At 43.7% G+C, this 26008-nt stretch overlaps 1 protein-coding gene across 2 annotated transcripts in view; it reads left to right on the forward strand.

Annotated features, from left to right (window-relative positions):
- The window catches only part of LOC311110283 (uncharacterized protein), a 107889-nt gene extending 85259 nt beyond the window's left edge, over positions 1-22630 (forward strand). The window contains exons 1-6 of one of the 2 annotated variants that reach the window (XM_084188822.1): positions 7882-8373; positions 8951-9075; positions 9497-9670; positions 13838-14002; positions 14418-14529; positions 21074-22630. In XM_084188822.1, the coding sequence (XP_084044948.1) occupies positions 8091-8373; positions 8951-9075; positions 9497-9670; positions 13838-14002; positions 14418-14529; positions 21074-21972 (1758 nt within the window). In that variant the 5' untranslated portion in view covers positions 7882-8090 and the 3' untranslated portion in view covers positions 21973-22630. Of the gene's footprint in view, positions 1-7881; positions 8374-8950; positions 9076-9496; positions 9671-13837; positions 14003-14417; positions 14530-21073 lie in introns of those variants that run through there. The other variant, XM_084188823.1, reaches the window with a different exon arrangement.
- The last annotated feature ends 3378 nt before the right edge of the window (positions 22631-26008 follow it).

Raw genomic sequence — 26008 nt, forward strand, 5'->3', positions numbered from 1 at the left:
TCACAATGCAGGAACTCAGACAGGCATCACAGGATGATGAACTGCTCACAAGGCTTCGCACCTACATCAGAGAAGGATGGCCTGCTATGGTGGATGGAGACCTACTGCCATTCTACAGGGTGAGAGATGAGATCTCATGCTCGGAGGAAGTGTGCATCGCCAGAGGACATCGCACACTGATTCCAGAGGACATCGTTAAGGTGAAGCAACGATGCAGGGACACTGTCTGGTGGCAAAATATTGACAGAGACATTGAGACCCTTGTGAAGGACTGCACAGCATGCCTGATGAGTGGGAAATTGGGCAGACCCACTCCTCCACCCTTGACACCAGTGGAATGGCCAAAGGCTCCCTGGGACCACCTGGAGGTGGATATCTGTGGAGAGTTGCACGGGGCCCCAGCACATGCAAGATACCTACTGGTCATTCATGACTTGCATTCGAAATGTGCAGAAGCCGTGCCGTTGTTTGGATGACCATCTGTGAGGTGGTAGAGGACACTGGATAAGCTGTTCTGTCAGTGGGGGTTGCCCAGCACCATTACAACAGACAATGGCCCCCAGTTTGTCTTGAATGATCTGTCTGTGTACCTTGAAAAGCAATCCATCAAGCACATCCGGGCGGCTGTGTACCACCCTCAAGCAAACGGGGGGATGGAACGCTTGAACAGGACCCTGAAGGAAGGAATATGGGCCTACTTGGCTGAGGGACGACCCTTTGATGTGGCTCTGTGCCTTACACTACTTCACATAAAGGCTACCAAGCACTCCACAACTGGGGTGTCTCCTGCCTCCCTGATGATTGGCAGGGAACTGAAACTCCCTTTGGACTGCCTCTGCCCAAAACAAAAGAACAAGCCTGCTGCAGCAAGGCAAGCTTATGTTGGAGCGGCACAGCAACGGATGAAACAACGTTATGACACGTCTCACACAGTGAAACAACCAAGCCTGAAGGCCCAGGACTTGGTGCGGATCAGGACTGACAACCATCGGAACAAGTTCTCCTCATTTTGGTCCAAGCCCCTGAGAGTGGAATGACAGCTAGGGCCTGCAACATTCCAACTTCAGGATGGATCCCGCTGGCATGCAAATTGCCTCAGAAAGGTCCATTCGCCTGTGGGGGATCCTTTCCTGACCCGTCTGTCCACAACTCACCATGGGCAGGAGCAAGGTCAATGGGCTCACGCACCTCCAACCCTACACCAGGCTCAGTTCAGGGCCCTTCCACCAGTCAGGCCTCAAATGCTTGCAGTTCCCCTGCCACCAGCCGCACCTCTGAACACTGGGAGACCCCAACGGGTCATAGCTCCTCCCTTGTGGCTTAAAGACTATGTGAACTAGAGGGGGGGATGTTGTGTTCAGTAATATGGTGTCGTGGCTCAGTTGAGAATTAAATACTGTTGCTTTAAGAATGTATCAGGCACGTTGTGCATGAACGGAGGAGTGAGGATTGGATGAGTGAGTTTGGTATGAGTTGTTAACATGTTGATCTGAAGTAAAGATGTTCAGTTTAATTGCACAACAAGCCTCTGTGCATTTGTAACAGGCTTGACTGTGGTTAATATTTCATAATATCTTGTAATGTTTCTGTGTGTACAGCAACGAGTTTCTTATATAAACCTTAGCCTGACGACTCACTAATAATTATTTCGATGCTCTGTCGTTCGCTACATACTTTAGTCTGAGACTGCCGTCAATGAATTTGTTTGTGGTGATGAGGAAAGTATTACAAAACAAAACTCCTTAGCGAGTGGATATAACCAGAGTATCAAAGCCAATGATACATTTTCAAACCATGGCTTTACCCAAGTGTGTTCTGGCTCTGGCCCAACCCATCAGTTTCTGGGCAAATCAGATGGAACCGAATGCGTTCGCATTGGTGAAGGGTTGGAAAGGTACTCAGAGGTACTCAGATCCAGACTCATTGCGGAGAAGAAACTAATGTCCTTGGGCGTGGCGTAGCGTTTGGCTGGAGCAAGGAGTCTGGGTAGCCGGACAAAACCTTTTATATGCTTTTCTGTACAATTTGTGTTTACATTCTGCAGTCCATGAGGACCTGCTGATATCCAAGTGTTGCTGACAGGAAAGACTGGACCTCTTAAGCGGCTGGTCACAAACCCTGACCCCGGATCAGGTCCCTGGATCAGGAGCCATCGCTATACCTTCCCGAACCGGGACCGAACCATGAGGGACAGAGACTCCACCACCGTACAGAACACAACCAGCGGACAGGTGAACTGAACAACCTCAGTCAAAGGTTGAGGTGGAGAGAGTCAAAAGCTTTAAAGGTCATGAACAGTCAAAATCATTGTTTTTCATGAAATTGGATGATATTTGGATAAAACCAGATCAAAGTATGATGACCAAAGTGTGAAAAATGACTGTTGCTTCTACATTGATCAAGTTTGATCATAAAGTTACTGATCCCCTCCCCCATATCAAACACTTGGATTTAGAAGCGGGATTATTAAGGTGATAGGGTGTCATCATCACCCAAACTTTCATTTTAATACACCAATGGTAACATGATATTCACTTACCTAATTTAAATAAGTACCGCCTTGTAACCAACATTGGAGAAGGCTTCTTTGCAGAGGGGCGAGGTTTATATACCTAGATAGCACAGGAGGTTGGTGGCACCTTAATTGGGGAGAACGGGCTCGTGGTAATGACTGGAGCGGAATCAGTGGAATGGTATCCAATACAGCAAACACCTGGTTTGATGCCATTCCATTTGCGCCGTTCCAGACATTATTATGAGCCGTCCTCCCCTCAGCAGCCTCCACTGCTAGATAGCTACTCTGCTGGTGCCAAAATTTGACTGTAGGGTTTCAGCAAATATAATTAAAAGTTTACCCTATTCATCTATGGCAAAGATACTTATATGTTTCCCCTTTCACCTGTGTCTGGTGTTAGCTAGTTACTGGCTAGCTAGGTCTTCAGCCAGCATGGAACAAAAGGGATTGGTTGTTCAAAACTCTGACGCAGTTGTCATGTCAACACATCTGTCAGTGCTGCTGTGAACCACATCACAAGAGACATGCCAAACAGGAGATGTGTAAAAAAAATGACATCATTGCTTTGTGTATCACCAAATTAGCTGGAGATGACTTTACTGCAACACTGCTCACTGCATCCAAGTTTCTTGACATAGGCGTTTCAAAGAACTGTCAGTAAGGCGAGCTCATTAATATATGCTCCCTGCTCACTCAGCCTGTCTTTTCAAACCTCCTGGTAGTTAGCCATGAGAGAGAAATGACTTTGTCTAAAATTTTTAGCATTTCCATCCCCTAAAAATATTATGGGTGACATTTTTGTCACTCAAAAGGCTATTTTACATGGGAATCAGAATGGCTGTTCAGGACCTTTAAGTTCCTCAGCATGTACATCCTCACTGAGGACCCGAAATGGTCCCTCCACACCGACAGCGTGGTGAAGAAAGAGGCTGAAGAAATTCTGCTTGGCCCCTAAGACCCTCACAAATTCCACAGATGCACCAGCGAGAGCATTCTGTCGGGCTGTATCACCGCCTGGTATGGCAACTGCACCTTCTGCAACCACAGGGCTCTCCAGAGGGTGGTGCAGTCAGCCAAACACTTGCCTGGCTACCCAAATTCCTTGCTCCGGCCAAACGTTACGCCACGCCCACGGACGTTTGTTTCTTCTCCGCAATGAGTTTGGATCCGAGTACCTCCCCTACGATTTCTAGAATCTAAATACGTTCTAGACTGTCTGATTGGTCCCAGAAACTGAGGGATTGGGCCAGAGACAGAACACGTGGATAATGCAACATTTAGAAAATGTGTAATTGACTTTGATACTCTGATTGGTTGGAGATGATCCAACTGCTGATGACTTTGTATTGAACAACACCTCTCATTTTGACTTCACCACAAATGACTCGGTCTCGGACTGAAGTATGTAGCAAATGATAGAGCAAGGGAAGAATTCAGTTTGAGTCGTCAGGCAAGCCCAACACATCACTGGGGGCACACTGCCTGCCCTCCAGGACATCTACAGCATCCGGTGTCACAGGAAGGCCAAGATGAAGGACCTCAGCCACCCAAGCCACGAACTGTTCACCCCCCTACCATCTAGAAGGCGGAAACCGTATAGGTAAATCCAAGAGACTGAAAAACAGCTTCTATCTCCTTCGCCTGGTACCATGCCCTGAACCTTAGACACTGTCATTAGCCGGCTACCATCCGGGACTCTTCCGTGCACCTTAGAGCAGGGGTCTACAACAGGTCTATCTCAAGCTACCAGTAGCTCGCAGCCGACCTATGAGTAGCTTGCCAAACAATTCTGAAAGTACATGCAATTTTCACGTGTTCCACCACAAACTGTCATAAACAAAACTCACAAGTATCAGACACTGCAAGCACCCAGCAACTAACTAATCAATGCCACATTGACATTATCCCACCCCTGGTGAAAGAAAAGCCAAACCTAACACAATATCTGCCAATTAATTTCCAGCAATATTGCCCGTCTGTCTGTCTGTGTGGTGCACAGGTTTGTCTATCACTCTGTGTGTAGCCAGTTGGTGTGATAGCTGTCTTGTGGGTTGACAGAAATACTTCCCCCAAAGCCTTCTCAATTAAATGTTAACTGCAAAGTAGGCTTACCTGGCAGAAGTATATAATGAGTAAGTATAGAACTTGTATCTATTATTTGTTATTTGCAAGTTTTGTCATGAAATGAGCAGCAGCAGTACAGAACCATCCCTAGATGGCACAATCCTCACTCGCTAGATGCGCAATTAAAGGGCCAGATACACTACTTCCTGACCAAAATAAAAATTGACATGGACTCAGAACATCCAATTTTGTTGTTTCTCTATGAACAATTGTAATTTTGAGAGTGAAAAAAAATCAAAAACCAGGAAAAATACAACTGAGAAATACAAAATTTGGGAAAATATAAAAAAATCTTGGGGGAACAAATTGCAGATTTTATAGGGGCCCCCTTAGAGTTATTTATTAACTATTATTTTACCAGGTATATTGACAAAAAAACGGTGCACTACTTTCTCTTGTACACTAAGGACCCGGGGAAGAGTTGCATGTTTCATGTTTTAAAAGTAGTTCTCATGTTAGAAAAGGTTGGAGACCTCAGCTTTCCCAAGGCAAAGAAGAGGAGTATGCTGTGAAGCCTGTGAAGACAGACCCAACATACTACAAGTCATAGTTATTAATCTCAAATTAATTGAGCATTTTAGCCACACAAAAATTCCAAATATAAACATTGAAAAGTTTCACAAAAAAGTGCACGACCAAATACTGCATATTTCTAATTGAGTATTTCAAAAACACCAGAAAACACATTGTAGAATGGGTAGATCACTACATCAAGAAATTGATAGCATCATAACTAAATAAAAGTAAATTAAATTCACTACCCATTCAACAAACATTTCCCTTTTCAAAAACATTACAGGATACGTAGACAGGCTCCTGGATCTGCTCTTCAACGAGATCACCTTTGATCCAACGCCGTGTGTGGGGAAGCTGTGTGAGCTGTCCATCCCAGGACCCCTGCCTGCCCAGAGTGAGAGGCCTGACAAGGAGGAGGCCATGGCTGGATTTGTCTCCCGCTTCAATCTTGGGCGTGACTGAAGCCTGCTTGATTGAAGCAGGGTACATGGGTCCCCCACCTCTCCTGCTCCCCTCCCCTCCCCATCAATCTCTGTAGTTGGTTGCATTTCCTAAAGACTAAGTCATTCACTTTTACGTGATATCATATCACATTTTGTTACTTTGTATTGTTTTTTTCAAGCATTCGGATGGGAGATGAGTGTTACAAATTGTACGAATCAATGGGATCCTGCACACTGTTTTTTATGTCAAACGTCTCAACATTATTTCTCACCTTTATTTCTCATGAGTGTTCATGTTGATCAATATTTTGGCTATGCTGGCGTACTGTAAATGATCAAATAAATGTCTGATCAATACATACAATTCTGAACACATTGTCATTTATAATGCTAATGCAGGAGCACCGATAAATTGTCCAGTACACTTATTGTATGCTGTTTTCATGTACATTTCCTTATGTCTAAGCTTCTAATGTGACTCAGGCTTTGCTAATTCTTGTGAAGAAGTGTATCAGTGATTTGTATTCTGTAATTAGTTACAAAACAATAGAAATGCAATTGTGTATTGCTGCTGTTTGTCTGATATCCAACAGTTCATGATCAACTCTGTTGACCATGAGAGCATTTTGCGGAGAATATGGGTTGCAGGCGCATGCATACTTACAACATGTCTAAAGATTACTTTTCAACATTGCCTGCTTCCAAGCATTCTCAATACTTAGAAAAACTTAATATTGTAGGGCTTCCCTCATGCCCCTTTTCATGACAGCACTAAAGTTAGCCATGTGAGTGAGTGCTATCTAGCTACCTTGGTCGGTATTTTAAAATAATAATTTAACAATACCAAATATTGTGTATATTTCTGTGGTAACTTGTAGAGATATAAGCGGTCAACTAAACATAAACATTTTGACAAACGTATATTAGGACGGATCTAGGCTAGAACACGGACAGTTGAATATTTACCTTACTGAGGTGATGTAGGTGGAATAAAGTCCTTCCATTCTATTATTTTCTATGCTATTCTTGCTAACACACTGATCTTTCTAAACAAGTCTGCTCTCAGCTTGAACGATACTGATCATAGGAGATTTGATGTGTAACGTCAAAACAGTACCGTAATTCAAAGAACAGCGCACCAACATTTTTCATTTAACCACACCCAAACCTATGACCCAAACCAAAAACAATTGTGAATTGTTTTGCTCTCAAGGAAAGGGCGCCATTGAAAGGAGTGATTACTGGGGTAGCAGTAAATGTAAAAGTTGACCAACTGAAGGGTAAGATTCTCGGTGTTTGTGATGCTCGTCGTTTTTGGTGCGACGCAAACAGGGTGGTGAGATTGGGTAAACAGAAGAGTCATTGTCTGTTCTTTTGAGTTTTGAAGTTGAGTCTTTGCCTGACAAAGTGAAGTTAGGATATATAAGTTATCCTGTACCAGCTTATGTGCCGAATACATTACGATGTTACAGGTGTCAAACTTATGGGCATGTGGCAGCAGTGTGTAGGAGGGAGGTTCCAAGGTGTGAGAAGTGTGCAGAAGGGCATGAGACAAAGGAATGTGTAGCATTGGGGAAAGTAGTGGTATGTGCTAATTGTAGGGGTGGCCATGGGGCTGGGGATCAGAACTGTCCCGTGCGAGAGAGGCAGGTTGAGGTTTCCAGGGTAAGAGTAGTGAAGAAGTTGTCATATGCTGAGGCAGTGAAGAAAGTAGAGGAAGATGGGTGAAGGGGGAGGAGTGGTGAGAGTAGTACCAGTACAGAGGGATAGGCCAACAAGTGATATATGTTTCAGTAAGATTGGATTTTTAGCATTTATAGCAATGGTTATTAATTGTACTGCAGTGATGGAACGTAAGTCGAAGAAAATTGAGGTTGTGGTGGCAGCTGCAGATAGGTATTTGGGTGTGCGAGACTTGACATCAGAAGAGTAAATGTATGCACTCACTAACTGTAAGTCGCTCTGGATAAGAGCATCTGCTAAATGACTAAAAATGTAAAAGTTACAGGGAGTGTTAAGTGGTGATGTCCCATCATTTCAGGTTGAGGGCATGAGGTAGGAATTAATATATTTAAATAGTGGAGTAGGGTGGTGTTAATTATTAACAACATTTTTGAATTTGTGAGTGTAGTGTTAGATGGTAGGGTATTTCTTTATTTGATTTTTCAAGCAAAACATAAGGGAGTTGTACTCCAGTCTAGTAGGAGTCGGTAATGAAACAAATTGGATGACAACTGCCGTTAAACCTCATCAAAGAAGAAGAAGACGCAAACCAATAAGATCATTTCCCTTCAGTTTAAACGGAAGTGAACAGTGACTAAGAACAATTTCCGTTTTTATTGTTGTTATTTAGACGTTTATTAACACCACGGAACTCAAAATATGACATTCAAATGCACATCACATACTTTTCCCAGGTAGTGTTTAATTCGCGTTGGAGACAGGACTTGGTTGGTAGATGTTATCTAGGTAACGCTAGCTAGCTGCTAACAATGGCTAACTGTATGGTTTTTCACACTCAAATTGCCTCCATCATGGAGGTGCTAGCGAATGCAGCCGTGGCAGAGATATGTAAACTCGTAGACGACGACTATGCAGTGTTTCGTTTGGAAATAACACAAAGCCGGAAAGAAAACAGCTCATTGCGGAGGAAACTACAGCTACAGGAACTGAAGGTGGCACGGGAGCGCGCAGAAAGGACAATGCGAGAGCGCGTCCTCGCCAGTCGGCCCAGTAGCGTCAAGATCCACGACCGAAACAGAGGAATGGGAAGAGGTACATTTTGCAGAAGACCGAGGCTGCGGGGCCTGTCGCCCCGTTCTCCTATGCGCATGTGTGACTTTAGATGTGTTAACCCAGCGTTTCCCGAACTCGGTGCACGTTTTGGTTTTTGCCCTAGCACTACACAGCTGATTCAAATAGTCAACCAATCATCAAGCTTTGATAATTTTAATCAGCTGTGTACTGTTATGGCAAAAACAAAGAAGGGCACCACTTAGGGTCCCGAGGGCCGAGTCTTGGAAACGCTGTGTTAACCATAATTGTTTTTGGTCCGTTTTTGGATAGTCTGTAAGAATTCCCCTGATTACTTCGCTATCTTGCATAAAGACAAAATATAATATTCTAACTAGATATTTGATTTACTACATGTCCTATTATTTACTCATTAAAAACAATGTGATACATGGAACATAATACATAGATGAATAATAGTATATCAAGAAGTTATGAGAAGTGTTACGTTACATTCATGCCAATTCTAGACAGTGTCAATAGTGTACACTATACCGTTGAGCATTGACAGTAGCTAACCTAACCACGTCTTTTCCCCCAATCACACTCTCGGGTGAAGGACATCTCATTGGAGGCCACAGGAGCTTTGTGAAGCCAGCAGGACACAATACATGGAGAGATGACCAACCAATCACTGTTGATGAGGGGAGTGGAACCTCAACCCAGCACGTTATCGTGATAGAGGTTAGTGTAATAGTATTACAACAAAATGACAGTACATCAAATGTGGCCAGTTTATTTCAGAAAGGCTCCCCTCAGCTATTCACTTGCTTACATGTACATTCTCACTCTCCCTAACCGGTGCACCCGCACATTGACTCTGTACAGGTACCCCCTGTATATAACCTCCCTACTGTTATTTTATTTTACTGCTGCTCTTTAATTATTTGCTTTTTATATATTTTTTTACATTGTTGGTTAAGGGCTTGTAAGTAAGCATTTCACTGTAATGTCTACACCTGTTGTATTCGGCACATGTGGCAAATAACATTTGATTTGATTTGATTTATCTGCCATAGGGGAGCTTGTGAGACTTCCCTATGACATTGTTATCCAGTTCAACTCATGTGCCGGTAATAATAATCACCTTCTCTCTTCTTGTCAGTCTGCAGATGCAGAGGCTGCAGGTCCTGGGGTGAAGCTGGAGGGGTCTGAAGGAGAGGAGGACCCACTGCAAAGCGGAGACATCCAGACTGGAGCGGCGGGAGCACCCCATGTAGCCATGGGGGACTCCACCACCGCCCCAGCGCTGCCCAGGACCCAATGTAGCATCACGGAGGTCAGTGGAATGCCGAACGCGGTCCTCAAGTCAGAGACAGACACGGAGACTTTAACTGTAACACACAGGCTCTTACACACAGGATCTGACCACAGATCAGACCCAGAGAGACTGGAGCTGGGGCCACTGGGCTGTCCTCCTGCTCCCGGCTCAGAGTACTTTCCGGTATTTCACCAGAGCCCGAGGACGGTTCATTCCCTTAGAGATGGTGCCACGTTAGACACTGTTGGTGATGATCTGTCTTGTTCTTACGCTACAGAGGTGGACCCTGGCAACATATCCTTTGGTTTAGAGACACAAACTGATCTGTCTAGAGGGGACTGGAACCAGTACAGTAGTAGTGTATACACTGAAGGGTGCCTAGATAAGAAAAGGGAGGGTGTGTTTGTAGATGAGGTGACTGTGAAAGTGGAGGAGCGTCGTGTGAAAGTGGAGGGCGACGCTCCTCCCACATGGAATGCAGATGAGACTCACTTAGGAGAAGGACACTCACAAGGCAGAGATTTCTTAGATTATAGCGAAAGCTTAGAGACAAATCCAAATGTTGCGACCCAGTCCCCTTTACACATTCTCAGGGATTGCAACCCAGTGTCCACTTCGATGGGGCCTTCCGATTCACACAATCAAGTATTGAACTCAAAGGACCAAAGGGCCAAGGCTCTGGGAGGGGGAGCAGCATCAGGCAATCGTAAAGAGAAACTGTTCCTCTGCATGTTCTGTAACAAAGACTTCAGCTGCCTCCAGAAGGTGGAGATCCACCAGAGGGTCCACACAGGGGAGAAACCCTTCAGCTGTACCCAGTGTCACATGCGTTTCGCCCAGGCAGGCAACCTGAAGATCCACCAGAGGGTCCACACAGGGGTGAAACCCTTCAGCTGTACCCAGTGTCACATGCGTTTCGCCCAGGCTGGCAACCTGAAGATCCACCAGAGGGTCCACACAGGAGTTAAACCCTTCAGCTGTAGCCAGTGTCATATGCGCTTCTCCCACTCGTCCAGCCTGAATAGGCACCAGAGGGTCCACACAGGGGAAAAATCCTACAGCTGCCCCCAATGTGAGAAGATGTTCTCCCACCAGAACCAGCTGAAGATGCACCTGAAGGTCCACACAGGAGAAAGGCCTTTCGCCTGTACGGACTGCGGAAAGAGGTTCTCAGAGAGGAGATACCTCAGGATACACCAACTGAAAAACCATTCCACTCTATAACATAGAAAGTAACCATTCCACTCTATAGCTTCTGACGTTTAGAGCAAACCCTGCATTAAAGTGAAAGATGAATTTTCATTATTGTCAGCAGAAAATATCCACAGATTTCAGTGTTGAATGTTCCTGGGTAGAATATTGCATCCAGATATTGTGTGACGCACCCATATACATATACATATACACACACACATACATATATATATATATATCTCACAAAAGTGAGTACACCCCCTCACATTTTTGTAAATATTTGAGTATATTTTTTCATGTGACAACACTGAAGAAACGACACTTTGCTACAATGTAAAGTAGTGAGTGTACAGCTTGTATAACGGTGTAAATTTGCTGTCCCCTCAAAATAACTCAACACACAGCCATTAATGTCTAAACCGCTGGCAACAAAAGTGGGCCCAATTAGCCATTTTCCCTCCCCGGTGTCATGTGACTCGTTAGTGTTACAAGGTCTCAGGTGTGAATGGGGAGCAGGTGTGTTAAAATTGGTGTCATCGCTCTCACACTCCCTCATACTGGTCACTGGAAGTTCAACATGGCACCTCATGGCAAAGAACTCTCTGAGGATCTGAAAAAAAGAATTGTTGCTCTACATAAAGATGGCCTGGGCTATAAGAAGATTGCCACTCAGAACAGGCCTCGCAATGGTCGACCAAAGAAGTTGAGTGCACGTGCTCAGCGTCATATCCAGAGGTTGTCTTTGGGAAATAGACGTATGAGTGCTGCCAGCATTGCTGCGGCGGTTGAAGGGGTGGGGGGTCAGCCTGTCAGTGCTCAGACCATACGCCGCACACTGCATCAAATTGGTCTGCATGGCTGTCGTCCCAGAAGGAAGCCTCTTCTAAAGATGATGCACAAGAAAGCCTGCAAACAGTTTGCTGAAGACAAGCAGACTAAGGACATGGATTACTGGAACCATGTCCTGTGGTCTGATGAGACCAGGATAAACTTATTTGGTTCAGATGGTGTCAAGCGTGTGTGGCGGCAACCAGGTGAGGAGTACAAAGACAAGTGTGTCTTGCCTACAGTCAAGCATGGTGATGGGAGTGTCATGGTCTGGGGCTGCATGAGTTCTGCCGGCATTGGGGAGCTACAGTTCATTGAGGGAACCATAAATGCCAACATGTACTGTGACATACTGAAGCAGAGCATGATCCACTCCCTTCGGAGACTGGGCCGCAGGGCTGTATTCCAACATGATAACGACCCCAAACACACCTCCAAGACGACCACTGCCTTGCTAAAGAAGCTGAGGGTAAAGGTGATGGACTGGCCAAGCATATCTCCAGACCTAAACCCTATTGAGCATCTGTGGGGCATCCTCAAACAGAAGGTGGAGGAGTGCAAGGTCTCTAACATCCACCAGCTCCGTAATGTCGTCATGGAGGAGTGGAAGAGGACTCCAGTGGCAACCTGTGAAGCTCTGGTGAACTCCATGCCCAAGAGGGTTAAGGCAGTGCTGGAAAATTATGGTGGCCACACAAAATATTGACACTGGGCCCAATTTGGACATTTTCACTTAGGGGTGTACTCACTTTTGCTGCCAGCGGTTTAGACATTAATGGCTGTGTGTTGTTATTTTGAGGGGACAGCAAATTTACACTGTTATACAAGCTGTACACTCACTACTTTACATTGTAGCAAAGTGTCATTTCTTCAGTGTTGTCACATGAAAAGATATACTCAAATATTTACAAAAATGTGAGGGGTGTACTCACTTTTGTGAGATACTATATATATATATATGCCTACAAATTCTGTTACAAATTGTGTTTGTACTGTCAAATCAAATCACATTTTATTGGCCACATGCGCCGAATACAACAGGTGCAGACATTACAGTGAAATGCTTACTTACAGCCCTTAACCAACAGTGCATTTTATTTTTAACAAAAAAAGTAAAAAATAAAACAACAACAAAAAAAAGTGTTGAGAAAAAAAAGAGCAGAAGTAAAATAAAATAACAGTAGGGAGGCTATATATACAGGGGGGTACCGGTGCAGAGTCAATGTGCGGGGGCACCGGCTAGTTGAGGTAGTTGAAGTAATATGTACATGTGGGTAGAGTTAAAGTGACTATGCATTAATAATTAACAGAGTAGCAGCAGCGTAAAATGGGGTGGGGGGGCAGTGCAAATAGTCCGGGTAGCCATGATTAGCTGTTCAGGAGTCTTATGGCTTGGGGGTAGAAGCTGTTGAGAAGTCTTTTGGACCTAGACTTGGCACTCCGGTACCGCTTGCCGTGCGGTAGCAGAGAGAACAGTCTATGACTAGGGTGGCTGGAGTCTTTGACAATTGAGGGCCTTCCTCTGACACCGCCTGGTATAGAGGTCCTGGATGGCAGGAAGTCATCTGTGTAGGCTATATGATGTTCACAAATGCCTATTTAATTACTTTCATTCAACTACTTATTTTTTTCCCCCCAAGACACTTTTCATGAGAAAATGAATGCAGTTTATCAAGTGAATGCAGATTGTTAGTTGAGACGTGTGTATGTGTGGTTTTCATATGGTGTATTTAACACTTGTTTATGTTTAATAAACACAATGGGACTTTTCATTCTAAGACTTTCATTGAGACTCTCTTTTAGTATACATCTGATCTCACCCTATTCTGCATACACCCGACAGCGCTTTATAATCAATACACACTTAAGGACTATAAATATACCTACACCTATCCACACACTAAGAAATACCTACTGAACACTTCAAAATAGTTTAGTCAGGTTTGTCTGATGATGACTTTTGACTTATCATAGCTGACTTTTTACCCACATCTCTTATGTCCACCATGATGGGTTTAACAACAATTAAGTAATTCTGTAACTACAGTATAGGATTCATGTAGTGGGGATGGGTAAACACTCCATATTGAACATGTTTTTATCTGTGTGTACGTACCTGAGGGAGTGTATGTCTGTGTAATCTGTATCACCTCTCTCTTCCAGGAGGAGGAGGGTCCAGAGGTGCTGCTGGTGAAGGAGGAGGGGTGTGGGGAGGGTCTGGGGAACCCTGAGGGGACCATGGTCATGGAGGACAACCAGACTACACCACCTCCTGAACCCACAGAGGAACCAGCTGAGCAGCACAGGACCACACACAGTCTCAATGAGGTGAGCCCACTGTGAACTACTGTCTGAATGGTATTAGGTCAGGGCCCGTATCCACAAAGCCTCTCAGAGTAGGAGTGCTGATCTATGATCAGTTTAGCCTTTTAGATCATAATAAATAAGATTATGTAGACAGGTGGGGACCTGATCCTCTATCATCACTTCTACTCAGATTCTTTGTGGATATGGGCCCAGGTCTTGATTAATTTTGTCAGACGGGTGGGACCATGCCTTTTGAATTATCAAACCATTTTAAACAGTATCAAATTAAATCAACTAACATGTTTGCATTTTATCAAATCAACTAACATGTTTGCATAGTACTCATAGCAATCCTTCATTGCAGAAGATGCTCCATAGCAGGGTGCTCATATCAGATTTCTTGATCCAACATCCTCTCTCTCTGTATCTCTTACAGTCAGTAGACATGGATGATGGGAAGCCTGATCTGCTGCTGGTCAAAGAGGAGACCATAGAAGATGGACCAGAGAGCATTGACCTGCTGAGTGGACTAAAGATGGGGGAGCAAGGTAAGGAAGAAATACGTATAACCTATAGATCTTCAATAGGGTTCTACAGTGCGTCCATTTTACTCGCATATGTTTCAGAAAATGTTGCTGTGCGACCTGGAATTTTAATTTAGGAGCACCAGTGTGCTTAGAAAAATGAAAGATTCTAGCTTTAATACCTGAAATATTTGTCATTGTGATCCTACATTTCTTTGTGTGCCTACATTTTTCAACTTAGGCGCATATTGTAAAAAAAAAGTTCAGCGTAGAGTCCTGTTCAATGGGAATAGTGATGCGCCTAGATATTTTCTTTCTTCATTTTCTTCATTCATAAAATTTAAATGAATATAACTTATGTTGACATACAAAAACACACATTATAATGTATGAACTTCACCAGGTAATTGACAAAAAAAATGTATACGAGTTCCCCTTCAGTCAGTCAACTTCGGTACAACATACTATGGGGAGTCACACTCTCGTGACCGGTTGAAGGATCTACAATCACGCCTGACAAGGCCATTGAAATCTGCACCTCGCTGGAAGCCCCGCCTTCCACAGGTGATGATCGTGAGGCTCGAATTCATTCCTTCAACTATTCCACTCTTTACCTTGGTGTGAACAGGAACGATTCACGCTACTAAAGCAAACAATTGGATAACGAGACTGTCTTAAACTGTCCCATACTGGTAGAGCGTGCTCACCCCCTGGACGTTGTGTGCTGAAGTTTGTATTTGTTATCATAAGTTTCCTAATCACAAACAATTCATTATTCTTCAGTTTGCTGGAGCAATGAGTAAGATGGCTAAGAAAGCGACCGAGACGACGATAACTAAGCCGGGTTCGGGGTCGCGAACATGCCGCCAGTCATACGGTTATACTAGTTCGAACCATTCCATGTGCGCATTGCCAGGGAGCCGGTTGGTTCGGTCTCCTACGGTGACATACAGGGCCCATGTTCAGATGACTACTTGGTGTCTCTGGACGGCTCCGGGGGTTTCTCGGGTGATGAAGAGCCACCTCATCATGCTTCGACAGTAGCGGGGGAAACCCTGGTATCCAACGCATCGTTTTTGGTACTCCATGAGGGGCCAGGGGCTGATGGTGTTGGCCTATCTGGACAATTTGCTAATAGCAGTCAAGGGAACAAGCAGTGTTACACACATCGAAGCTAGTGCCCCATGTTCATTCTTTAGGTTTTATTGTAAACCAGGAAAGGAGCTTTCTGACACCAACAGAGGTCACATGCCCTGTGTCCGGTGTGAGCTTTATGGAGATCCGGTTATGTGACCAGCTTTTTGCCTGTTTTGCTAATCCAGCTCGCGGCAGGGCGCTCTCTAAGCAGCGCCACTCCCACTGGATTGTGGAAGCTATCTCCCTGGCATATAGCAGCAAGGGGCAAGGGTTACGCGCCCACTTCACCAGGGGTCTGGCAGCGTCTTGGGCGTTGTTTAAAGGGTTGAATATAGGAGATATTTGTGCTGCGGCTTGTCTTGAATGCACTGAAGTCTGAGATTTCCGAGTTCCTAGTTGTTTTGAATGCGGCATTAATACTCAGAGGGAGACGGCAGGGTATTCCCTTTGAGTCAGGAACCAAAAACTCCTCTGTAGTGACTCGTGAATGCATTGTCTGCAGCATTTGGTCACATGGCAGCTCGATCAGCTGTTCGATTTCACTTACCAGCATTTGACTGTGATCCTGAGCCACAGTCAAACGGATTGGGAAGTAGGTCCCAAAGTGCTCTTCCAAGCGTTGGAGGTGAGCAGTCATCACTCTTGTTGGACACTTACTGATGCTGTTTTCTATTATTTTCTTTTCATTACACAGAAAGTCAACCAAGTCCAGAATTTTAATTTTTTATTTTTTTTACATCAATTGTGAATGACAACAGTTCCTCTCTCAATGCGAAAAATCATTCCAACACTCCCCCTTGATAACCACCAAGCCTCTGTGTGAAATAGAACATTGTCATGCTCTGATCCCATATCTCCACATACAGTTGAAGTCGGAAGTTTACATACAATGGGGAAAAAGTATTTGATCCTCTGCTGATTTTGTACGTTTGCCCACTGACAAAGAAATGATCAGTCTATAATTTTAATGGTAGGTTTATTTGAACAGTGAGAGACAGAATAACAACAACAAAAAATCCAGAAAAACGCATGTCAAAAATGTTATAAACTGAAACTGGGAAATAAGTATTTGACCCCCTCTCAATCAGAAAGATATCTGGCTCCCAGGTGTCTTTTATACATGTAACGAGCTGAGATTAGGAGCACACTCTTAAAGGAAGTGCTCCTAATCTCAGCTTGTTACCTGTATAAAAGACACCTGTCCACAGAAGCAATCGATCAATCAGATTCCAAACTCTCCACCATGGCCAAGACCAAAGAGCTCTCCAAGGATGTCAGGGACAAGATTGTAGACCTACACAAGGCTGGAATGGGCTACAAGACCATCACCAAGCAGCTTGGTGAGAAGGTGACAACAGTTGGTGCGATTATTCGCAAATGGAAGAAACACAAAAGAACTGTCAATCTCCCTCGGCCTGGGGCTCCATGCAAGATCTCACCTCGTGGAGTTGCAATGATCATGAGAACGGTGAAGAATCAGCCCAGAACTACACGGCAGGATCTTATCAATGATCTCAAGGCAGCTGGGACCATAGTCACCAAGAAAACAATTGGTAACACACTACGCCGTGAAGGACTGAAATCCTGCAGCGCCCGCAAGGTCCCCCTGCTCAAGAAGGCACATATACAGGCCTGTCTGAAGTTTGCCAATGAACATCTGAATGATTCAGAGGAGAACTGGGTGAAAGTGTTGTGGTCAGATGAGACCAAAATCGAACTCTTTGGCATCAACTCAAATCGCCGTGTTTGGAGGAGGAGGAATGCTGCCTATGACCCCAGGAACACCATCCCCACCGTCAAACATGGAGGTGGAAACATTATGCTTTGGGGGTGTTTTTCTGCTAAGGGGACAGGACAACTTCACCGCATCAAAGGGACGATGGACGGGGCCATGTACCGTCAAATCTTGGGTGAGAACCTCCTTCCCTCAGCCAGGGCATTGAAAATGGGTCGTGGATGGGTATTCCAGCATGACAATGACCGAAAACACACGGCCAAGGCAACAAAGAAGTGGCTCAAGAAGAAGCACATTAAGGTCCTGGAGTGGCCTAGCCAGTCTCCAGACCTTAATCCCATAGAAAATCTGTGGAGGGAGCTGAATGTTCGAGTTGCCAAACGTCAGCCTCGAAACCTTAATGACTTGGAGAAGATCTGCAAAGAGGAGTGGAACAAAATCCCTCCTGAGGTGTGCAAACCTGGTGGCCAACTACAAGAAACGTCTGACCTCTGTGATTGCCAACAATGGTTTTGCCACCAAGTACTATGTCATGTTTTGCAGAGGGGTCAAATACTTATTTCCCTCATTAAAATGCAAATCAATATATAACATTTTTGACATGCGTTTTTCTGGACTGTTCAAATAAACCTACCATTAAAATTATAGACTGATCATGTCTTTGTCAGTGGGCAAACGTACAAAATCAGCAGGGGATCAAATACTGTTTTCCCTCACTGTACACCTTAGCCATATACATTTAAACTCAGTTTTTCACAATTCCTGACATTTAATCCTAGTAAAAATTCCCTGTCTTAGGTCAGTTAGGATCACCACTTTATTTTAAGAATGTGAAATGTCAGAATAATAGTAGAGAGAATGATTTATTTCAGCTTTTATTTCTTTCATCACATTCCCAGTGGGTCAGAAGTTTACATACACTCAATTAGTATTTGGTAGCATTGCCTTTAAATTGTTTCACTTGGGTCAAATGTTTCGGGTAGCCTTCCACAAGCTTCCCACAATTAGTTGGGTGAATTTTGGCCCATTCCTCCTGACAGAGCTGGTGTAACTGAGTCAGGTTTGTAGGCCTCCTTGCTCGCACACGCTTTTTCAGTTTTGCCCACACATTTTCTATAGGATTGAGGTCAGGGCTTTGTGATGGCCACTCCAATACCTTGACTTTGTTGTCCTTAAGCCATTTTGCCACAACTTTGGAAGTATGCTTGGGGTCATTGTCCATTTTGAAGACCCATTTGCGACCAAGCATTAACTTCCTGACTGATGTTTTGAGATGTTGCTTCAATATATCCACATCATTTTCCTTCCTCATGATGCCATCTATTTTGTGAAGTGCATCAGTCCCTCCTGCAGCAAAGCACCCCCACAGCATGATGCTGCCACCCCCGTGCTTCACGGTTGGGATGGTGTTCTTCAGCTTGCAAGCGATCCTCCTTTTTCCTCCAAACATAACGATGGTCATTATGGCCAAACAGTTCTATTTTTGTTTCATCAGACCAGAGGACATTTCTCCAAAAAGTACGATCTTTGTCCCCATGTGCAGTTGCAAACCGTAGTCTTGCTTTTATATGGCGGTTTTGGAGCAGTGGCTTCTTCCTTGCTGAGCGGCCTTTCAGGTTATGTCGATATAGGACTCGTTTTACTGTGCATATAGATAATTTTATACCTGTTTCCTCCAGCATCTTCACATCGTCCTTTGCTGTTTTTCTGGGATTGATTTGCACTTTTCGCACCAAAGTACGTTCATCTCTAGGAGACAGAACGCGTCTCCTTCCTGAGCGGTATGACGGCTGCGTGGTCCCATGGTGTTTATACTTGCGTACTATTGTTTGTACAGATGAATGTGGTACCTTCAGGCATTTGGAAATTGCTCCCAAGGATGAACCAGACTTGTGGAGGTCTACAATTATTTTTCTGAGGTCTTGGCTGATTTCTTTTGATTTTCCCATAATGTCATACAAAGTGGCACTGAGTTTGAAGGTAGGCCTTGAAATACATCCACAGGTACATCTCCAATTGACTCAAATGATTTCAATTAGCCTATCAGTAGCTTCTAAAGCCATGACATCATTTTCTGGAATTTTCCAAGCTGTTTTAAGGCACAGTCAACTTAGTGTATGTAAACTTCTGACCAACTGGAATTGTGATACAGTAAATTATAAGTGAAATAATCTGTCTGTAAACAATTGTTGGAAAAATTACTTGTCATGCACAAAGTAGATGTCCAAACCGACTTGCCAAAACTATAGTTTGTTAACAAGAAATTTGTGGAGTGGTTGAAAAACGAGTTTTAATGACTCCAACTCCTAAGTGTATGTAATCTTCCGACTTCAACTGTAGTTTTGCGAACAGGCGTGCTCGCAATGGATGTGGTTTGATGTAGTTTACAATCGAAGTTACCTGCTGCAGAATATTTCAGAGTTCTGTGCTCAGCTCTTTTGTCGCCAGTTGCTCTCGGTGTATCTTACAACACGTTCATATGGCAGAGGGAGACACATTCATAACTAGAGTGCAGAGGCCTGCCTGCCGTCCCGCCATAGCTGGAGCCCCATCTGTGCAAAAGCCCACCATTTGATCCCATATGAAATATGTTTTTCGTCAATGTAGACACGCAGCACATCCCCTATGCGTTTTCAAAAATGAATCATTTTCATTTTTAAAATGAACCACATTACAATGATTTTGAGATACAAAGACAATATTATAATATATTTATATATATTTGGGGGGGGGGGGGGGGCTTTGGAAATTATTCCGCGACCCCGTTTTCATATCAGGCGACCCCTAGTTTGGAAACCGCTGGAATAGCCTAATTGACAAGTAACTCCTATGCTGTCAATATCTCCCCTGAATACTGAATAACCGTACAAATAGATATACATCTTTGTTAGTTACCTCGCCAACCTTAGCCATTTGATCCCTGGTTCATTGAATGAGGGAATTATTTTTTAAAGACATCAATATTTGGTTGTAATTGTAATGTTGCAGGGTGGCCAACCATCCTCCAGGAGATTCCAGGAGAGCTACTGGGGGTGCAGGCTTTTGCTCCAGCCCTGCTCGAACGCACCACATTGTAAAAAAATCAGCTGCTCAACAGGACCTTGATAAGCTGACTGGTGTGTTTGAGCAGGGTTGGATCAAAAGCCTGCACATCCAGTAGCTCTCCAGATGGAGGGTTGACGGACCACATGTGTTTTAAACAGTAGCCTATCAGTGCAGTATTTTACTTTGTGGGGGGTTAAGTGCCTTGCTCAAGGCCACAACCGCAAGATATACTGTATAATACATGGGACCAGAGACCAGCAGCCTTCCATTGTCAATACCAGTGATAATATTGAATGTTATTTTGTGAATTGGTTCCTTGCATCATACAACATAGTGTTAGAACTTTTTTGTGATGGGTGGGGGACAAGTGACTTGAGCTTTCGGACAAGTAAAAAATCTGTCCTACTTGTCCAAAGGACAAGTGGCTAAAAAAGTTAATGTCAAGCCCTGAGAGCGGTATTAAATTGAAATAATTAATCTTGTGGAAGGCGAGGTGCGGATTTCATTGACCTTGTCAACCGAAGTCGCGAATGTGCGACTCCCCATAGTATGTTGTATCTTGTTTCCCTCCTTCAGGGACCAGTAGTTATAGTCATAACGATACGTTTTATCTGCCATGTTTGGAAAGTATTTTGTAACCTCTTCCTGTAGGTGGTTGGCTGGAGGCTAACAGAGGAGACTGGGTGGCCATCTTGGATTCCAAGACCCAGACCGGTGCAGCCGAGGGCCCAGGGGACAATGTCACTGAGCAGGTCAGGACCAGAGGCGACATAGTGGAGGTCAGTGGATGGGACAGTGTACTCAACTCTGGGCCTGGGATCAACTCTGTTAACCACAACCAGAAACAGGCAATCGAACACAAAACAACAACTGAATTTAGTCTCCACGACAACAGACTGGCTGAGACCAGGCCAAGGCGTAGAATTGGTCTACGGGGACTGGCAGGTGTCCGTATGCGGCTGAAGAGAACAGACTCGGCTAGCGATGCTCCGTCCTGCTCCTATAGTTGTGATTCAGAGAGACTGATTGCACCTCAGGTTACCCCCCTAACAGGTGCTGCCTTCAGCCTGCCTTCTATAGGATCTATCAACTGGAACATGGACCCTGTGACAACACAGACACTTCCTGGCCTTCAGCCTCCTCACAATCTCCTAATGTTAAATCAAACCTCAGACAATGCCAGTGCCTCAACACTAAATGGCTACACAAGCCCATTGACAAATGACAGTAGTAGAGGCAGAATCAGTAAAGTTGGCAGCGCCAAAGAGAAGCGCTTCCCGTGTTCGTTCTCTGGGAAAGCCTTCAGTTTCCCCAAACAGGTGGAGATCCACCAGAGGATGCATACGGGGGAGAAAGCGTTCGGCTGCCACCTGTGCCCGGCCAGTTTCTCCCGATCGTCCAACCTGAAGAGGCACCAGAGGGTCCACACAGGGGAGAAACCCTACAGCTGCCCCCAGTGTGCGAAGAGGTTCTCCCACCAGCACAATATGAAAGTGCACCTGAAGGTCCACACCGGAGATGCCGTTTCGCTGTATGCACTGCAGGAGTAGCCTTATCAGACATATAAGTGTCTAATAATTGGAAGAAATCGTGTCACTTGAGATGTACGCAGGGGATGTCTGGGAACTAGTATTTAGATGAAATATAGTTATCATATGAAGTGTCTTGAGGTAAGAGAGTAATTAACCACATACCCCTCATTAACCCTTTTGTTAACTTGTCATTTGAAACAGGGGATGCATTGCTACTAGCGTTAGCGCAAATACATGCTAGCTCTTCCCGTAGACTTCTAGTCATTGAGCCAACAACTATCCATTTAAAAGCTTGTCTCTGCAAAAAGATATAAATGTACATCATATATTTTGCGGAGGTGGCAAGAATTTAGCAGCCACCGCTGCTAAATGAATATAGAGGAAACACTGAATTCCCCTTTTTTTAAAACAGCCCATTCCCACAATGGAACCACGTTCAGGAAATGTCATAATTTGTTGGTGGGAAAAAAACGGTGTAAAGCAAAATTATAAACTCTCGGTTTTATCTATTTTGTGTCATGGTGTTAGTCTGTTTGTCTCACTCATACATTTCCACCCACTTAAGCTAAATTATAGAGAACATTTTACATTTTGAAATGTTTACACAGTACCAGTCAAAAGTTTAGACACACCTACTCATTCAAGAGTTTCTTTATTTTTACTATTTACTACATTGTAGAATAATAGTAAAGACATCAAAACTATGAAATAACACATGGAATCATGTAGTAACCAAAAGAGTTAAACAAAACAAAATATATTTGAGATTCTTCAAATAGCCTCCCTTTCCCTTGATGACAGCTTTGCACACTCTTGGCATTCTCTCAATAGCTTCACCTGGAATGCTTTTCCAACAGTCTTGAAGGAGTTCCCACATATGCTGAGCACTTGTTGGCTGATTTTCCTTCACTCTGCGGTCCGACTCATCCCAAACCATCTCAATTCGGTTGAGGTCGGGGGATTGTGGAGGCCAGGTCATCTGATTCAGCACTCCATCACTCTCCTTCTTGGTCAAATAGCCCTTCCACAGCCTGGAGGTGTGTTGGGTCATTGTCCTGTTGAAAAACAAATGATAGCCCCACTAAGCCAAAACCAGATGGGATGGCGTATCGCTGCAGAATGCTGTGGTAGCCATGCTGGTTAAGTGTGCCTTGAATTCTAAATAAATCACAGACAGTGTCACCAGCAAAGCACCCCCACACCATAACATCTCCTCTTCCATGCTTTACGGTGGGAAATACACATGCAGAGATCACCCGTTCACTCACACCACATCTCACAAAGACACGGCGGTTGGAACCAAAAATCTCAAATTTGGACTCCAGACCAAAGGACACATTTCCACCGGTCTAATGTCCATTGCTCGTGTTTCTTGGCCCAAGCAAGTCTCTTCTTATTATTGGTGTCCTTTTAGTAGTGGTTTCTTTGCAGCAATTCGACCACGAAGGCCTGATTCACACAGTCTCCTCTGAACAGTTGATGTTGAGATGTGTCTATTACTTCAACTCTGTGAAGCATTTATTTGGGCAGGTAACTCTAATGAACTTATCCTCTGCAGCAGAGGTAACTCTGGGTCTTCCATTACGGTGGCGGTCCTCATGAGAGCCAGTTTCATCATAGCGCTTGATGGTTTTTGCGACTGCACTTTAAGAAACTTTCAAAGTTCTTGAAATGTTCCGTATTGACTGTCCTTCATGTCTTAAAGTAATGATGGACCGTCGTTTCTCTTTGCTTATTTGAGCTGTTCTTGCCATAATATGGACTTGGTCTTTTACCAAATAGGGCTATCTTCTGTATACCCCCCCTACCTTGTCACAACACAACTGATTGGCTCAAACGCATTAAGAAGGAAAGAAATTCCACAAATTAACCTAAGGCACACCTGTTACTTAAAATGTATTCCAGGTGACTACCTCATGAAGCTGGCTGAGAGAATGCCAAGAGTGTGCAAAGCTGTCATCAAGGCAAAAGGCGGCTATTTGAAGAATCTCAATATAAAATATATTTTGACTTGTTTAACACTTATTTGGTTACTACATGATTCCATATGTGTTATTTCATAGTTTTGATGTCTTCACTATTATTCTACAGTGTAAATATTAAGAAAAGCCCTTGAATGAGTAGGTGTCCAAACTTTTGACTGGTACTGTATACTTTTGATATAGAAGTTAAAATCCTCTTGAAGTGTTTACCATTATGCTAGCTCAATCTCAATCACCCACTGAGATATGGAGGCTCAAAATGTCCACCCTGTTAGGATTATACACCTAACTGTGGTTAAATGTTGTTAGAAAAGATGGCAAATAAATGACTAATGTCAATATCTATTTGAATTTGAAAAATATATTTTATGTATATTTAGATACATATTTGTTGCAAATTACGAATTACAGTTACATAGCCTAATGTAAGTAATTGTAATGAAATGTGCATATATAATTAGTAATGTAATTTGCTAGCAACAATATCCAAATAATCTATTTTCATGTTTTACAAACTCAGGTTGATGTTTTTAAATTTTATAAAATAAATAGAAAGTGATGTAAACTGATGCACAATATTCATTCTTATTATAGGTGTAATGTTTTTCAACCATTTCATACACTGAACAAAAATATAAACGTAACTTGTTGGTCAAGAGCTGAAATAAAAGATCCCAGAAATGTTCCATACACACAAAAAGCGTATTTCTCTCAAATGTTGTGCACAAATTTGTTTACATCCATGTTAGTGAGCATTTCTCCTTTGCCAAGATTATCCATCCACCTGACAGGTGTGGCATATCAAGAAGCTGATTAAACAGCGTGATCATTACACAGGTGCACCTTGTGCTGGCGACAATAAAAGGCCACTCTAAAATGTACAGTTTTGTCACACAACACAATGCCACAGATGTCTCAAGTTTTGAGGGAGTGTGCAATTGGCATGCTGACTGCAGGAATGTCCACCAGCGCTGTTGCCAGAGAATTGAATGTTCCTTTCTCTACCATAAGCCGCCTCAAACGTCATTTTCGAGAATTTTCCTGTACGTCCAACCGGCCTCACAACCGCAGACTACGTGTATGTGGGCGAGCGATTTGCTGATGTCAATGTTGTGAACAGAGTGCCCTGTGGTGGTGGGGTTATGTTATGGGCAGGCATAAGCTACGGACAACGAACACAATTGATGGCAATTTGAATGCACAGAGGGCTCCTGAGTGGCACAGCGGTCTAAGGCACTGCATCTCAGTGCTTGAGGCGTCACTACAGACCCCCTGGTTCGATTCCAGGCTTTATCACAACCGGCCGTGATTGGAGTCCCATAGGGCGGCGCGCGTCCGGGTTTGGCCGGTGTAGGCCGTCATTGTAAATAAGAATTTGTTCTTAACTGACTTGCCTAGTTAAATAAAGGTAAAGAAAGAAGGGGTCAACTAAACATTCACCCCCCTTCAGACTTCCACATTTTATTGTTACAACCTGGAATTAAAATTGATTTAATTTTTTTAAATTGTCAACAATCTACTCAATACTCTGTCAAAGTGGAAGATTTTTTTTATAAATTTAAAAATTAGATAACTAAAATATACAGTAATCATTGCATAAGTATTCAGCCCCTTTGTTTAGTCAAGCATAAATTAGTTCAGAAGTAAAAATGTCGCTTGACAAATCACAAGTTACAAGGGGATTACATTCTTTTTTTATGACTAACCCTTCCTCTGTCCCCAATACATACAACATATATGTAAGGTCCCCTCAGTCAAGTATTGAATTTCGAAAGCCTCGTAAAGAAGGGCAGTGATTTGGTAGATGGGTAACAATAACAAATCAGATATTGAATATCTCTTTAAGCATGGTCAAGTTAATAATTATGCTGTGGATTATGTATTAACCCACCCAGACACATCAAATATAGTCATCCTTCTGAACTGAGTTGCAGGACAGGAATAAATGCTCAGGGATGTTACCATGAGGCCATTGGTGATTTTAAAACTCATTGGTGAGTTTAATGGCTGAGATGGGAGAATTGAGGATGGATCAACACTGTAGTAACTCCACAATATTGACCTAAATGACA

Source organism: Coregonus lavaretus (assembly GCF_964263955.1).
Source record: "Coregonus lavaretus genome assembly, contig: SUPER_35_unloc_3, whole genome shotgun sequence".
NCBI classification, from domain to species: domain Eukaryota; kingdom Metazoa; phylum Chordata; class Actinopteri; order Salmoniformes; family Salmonidae; genus Coregonus; species Coregonus lavaretus.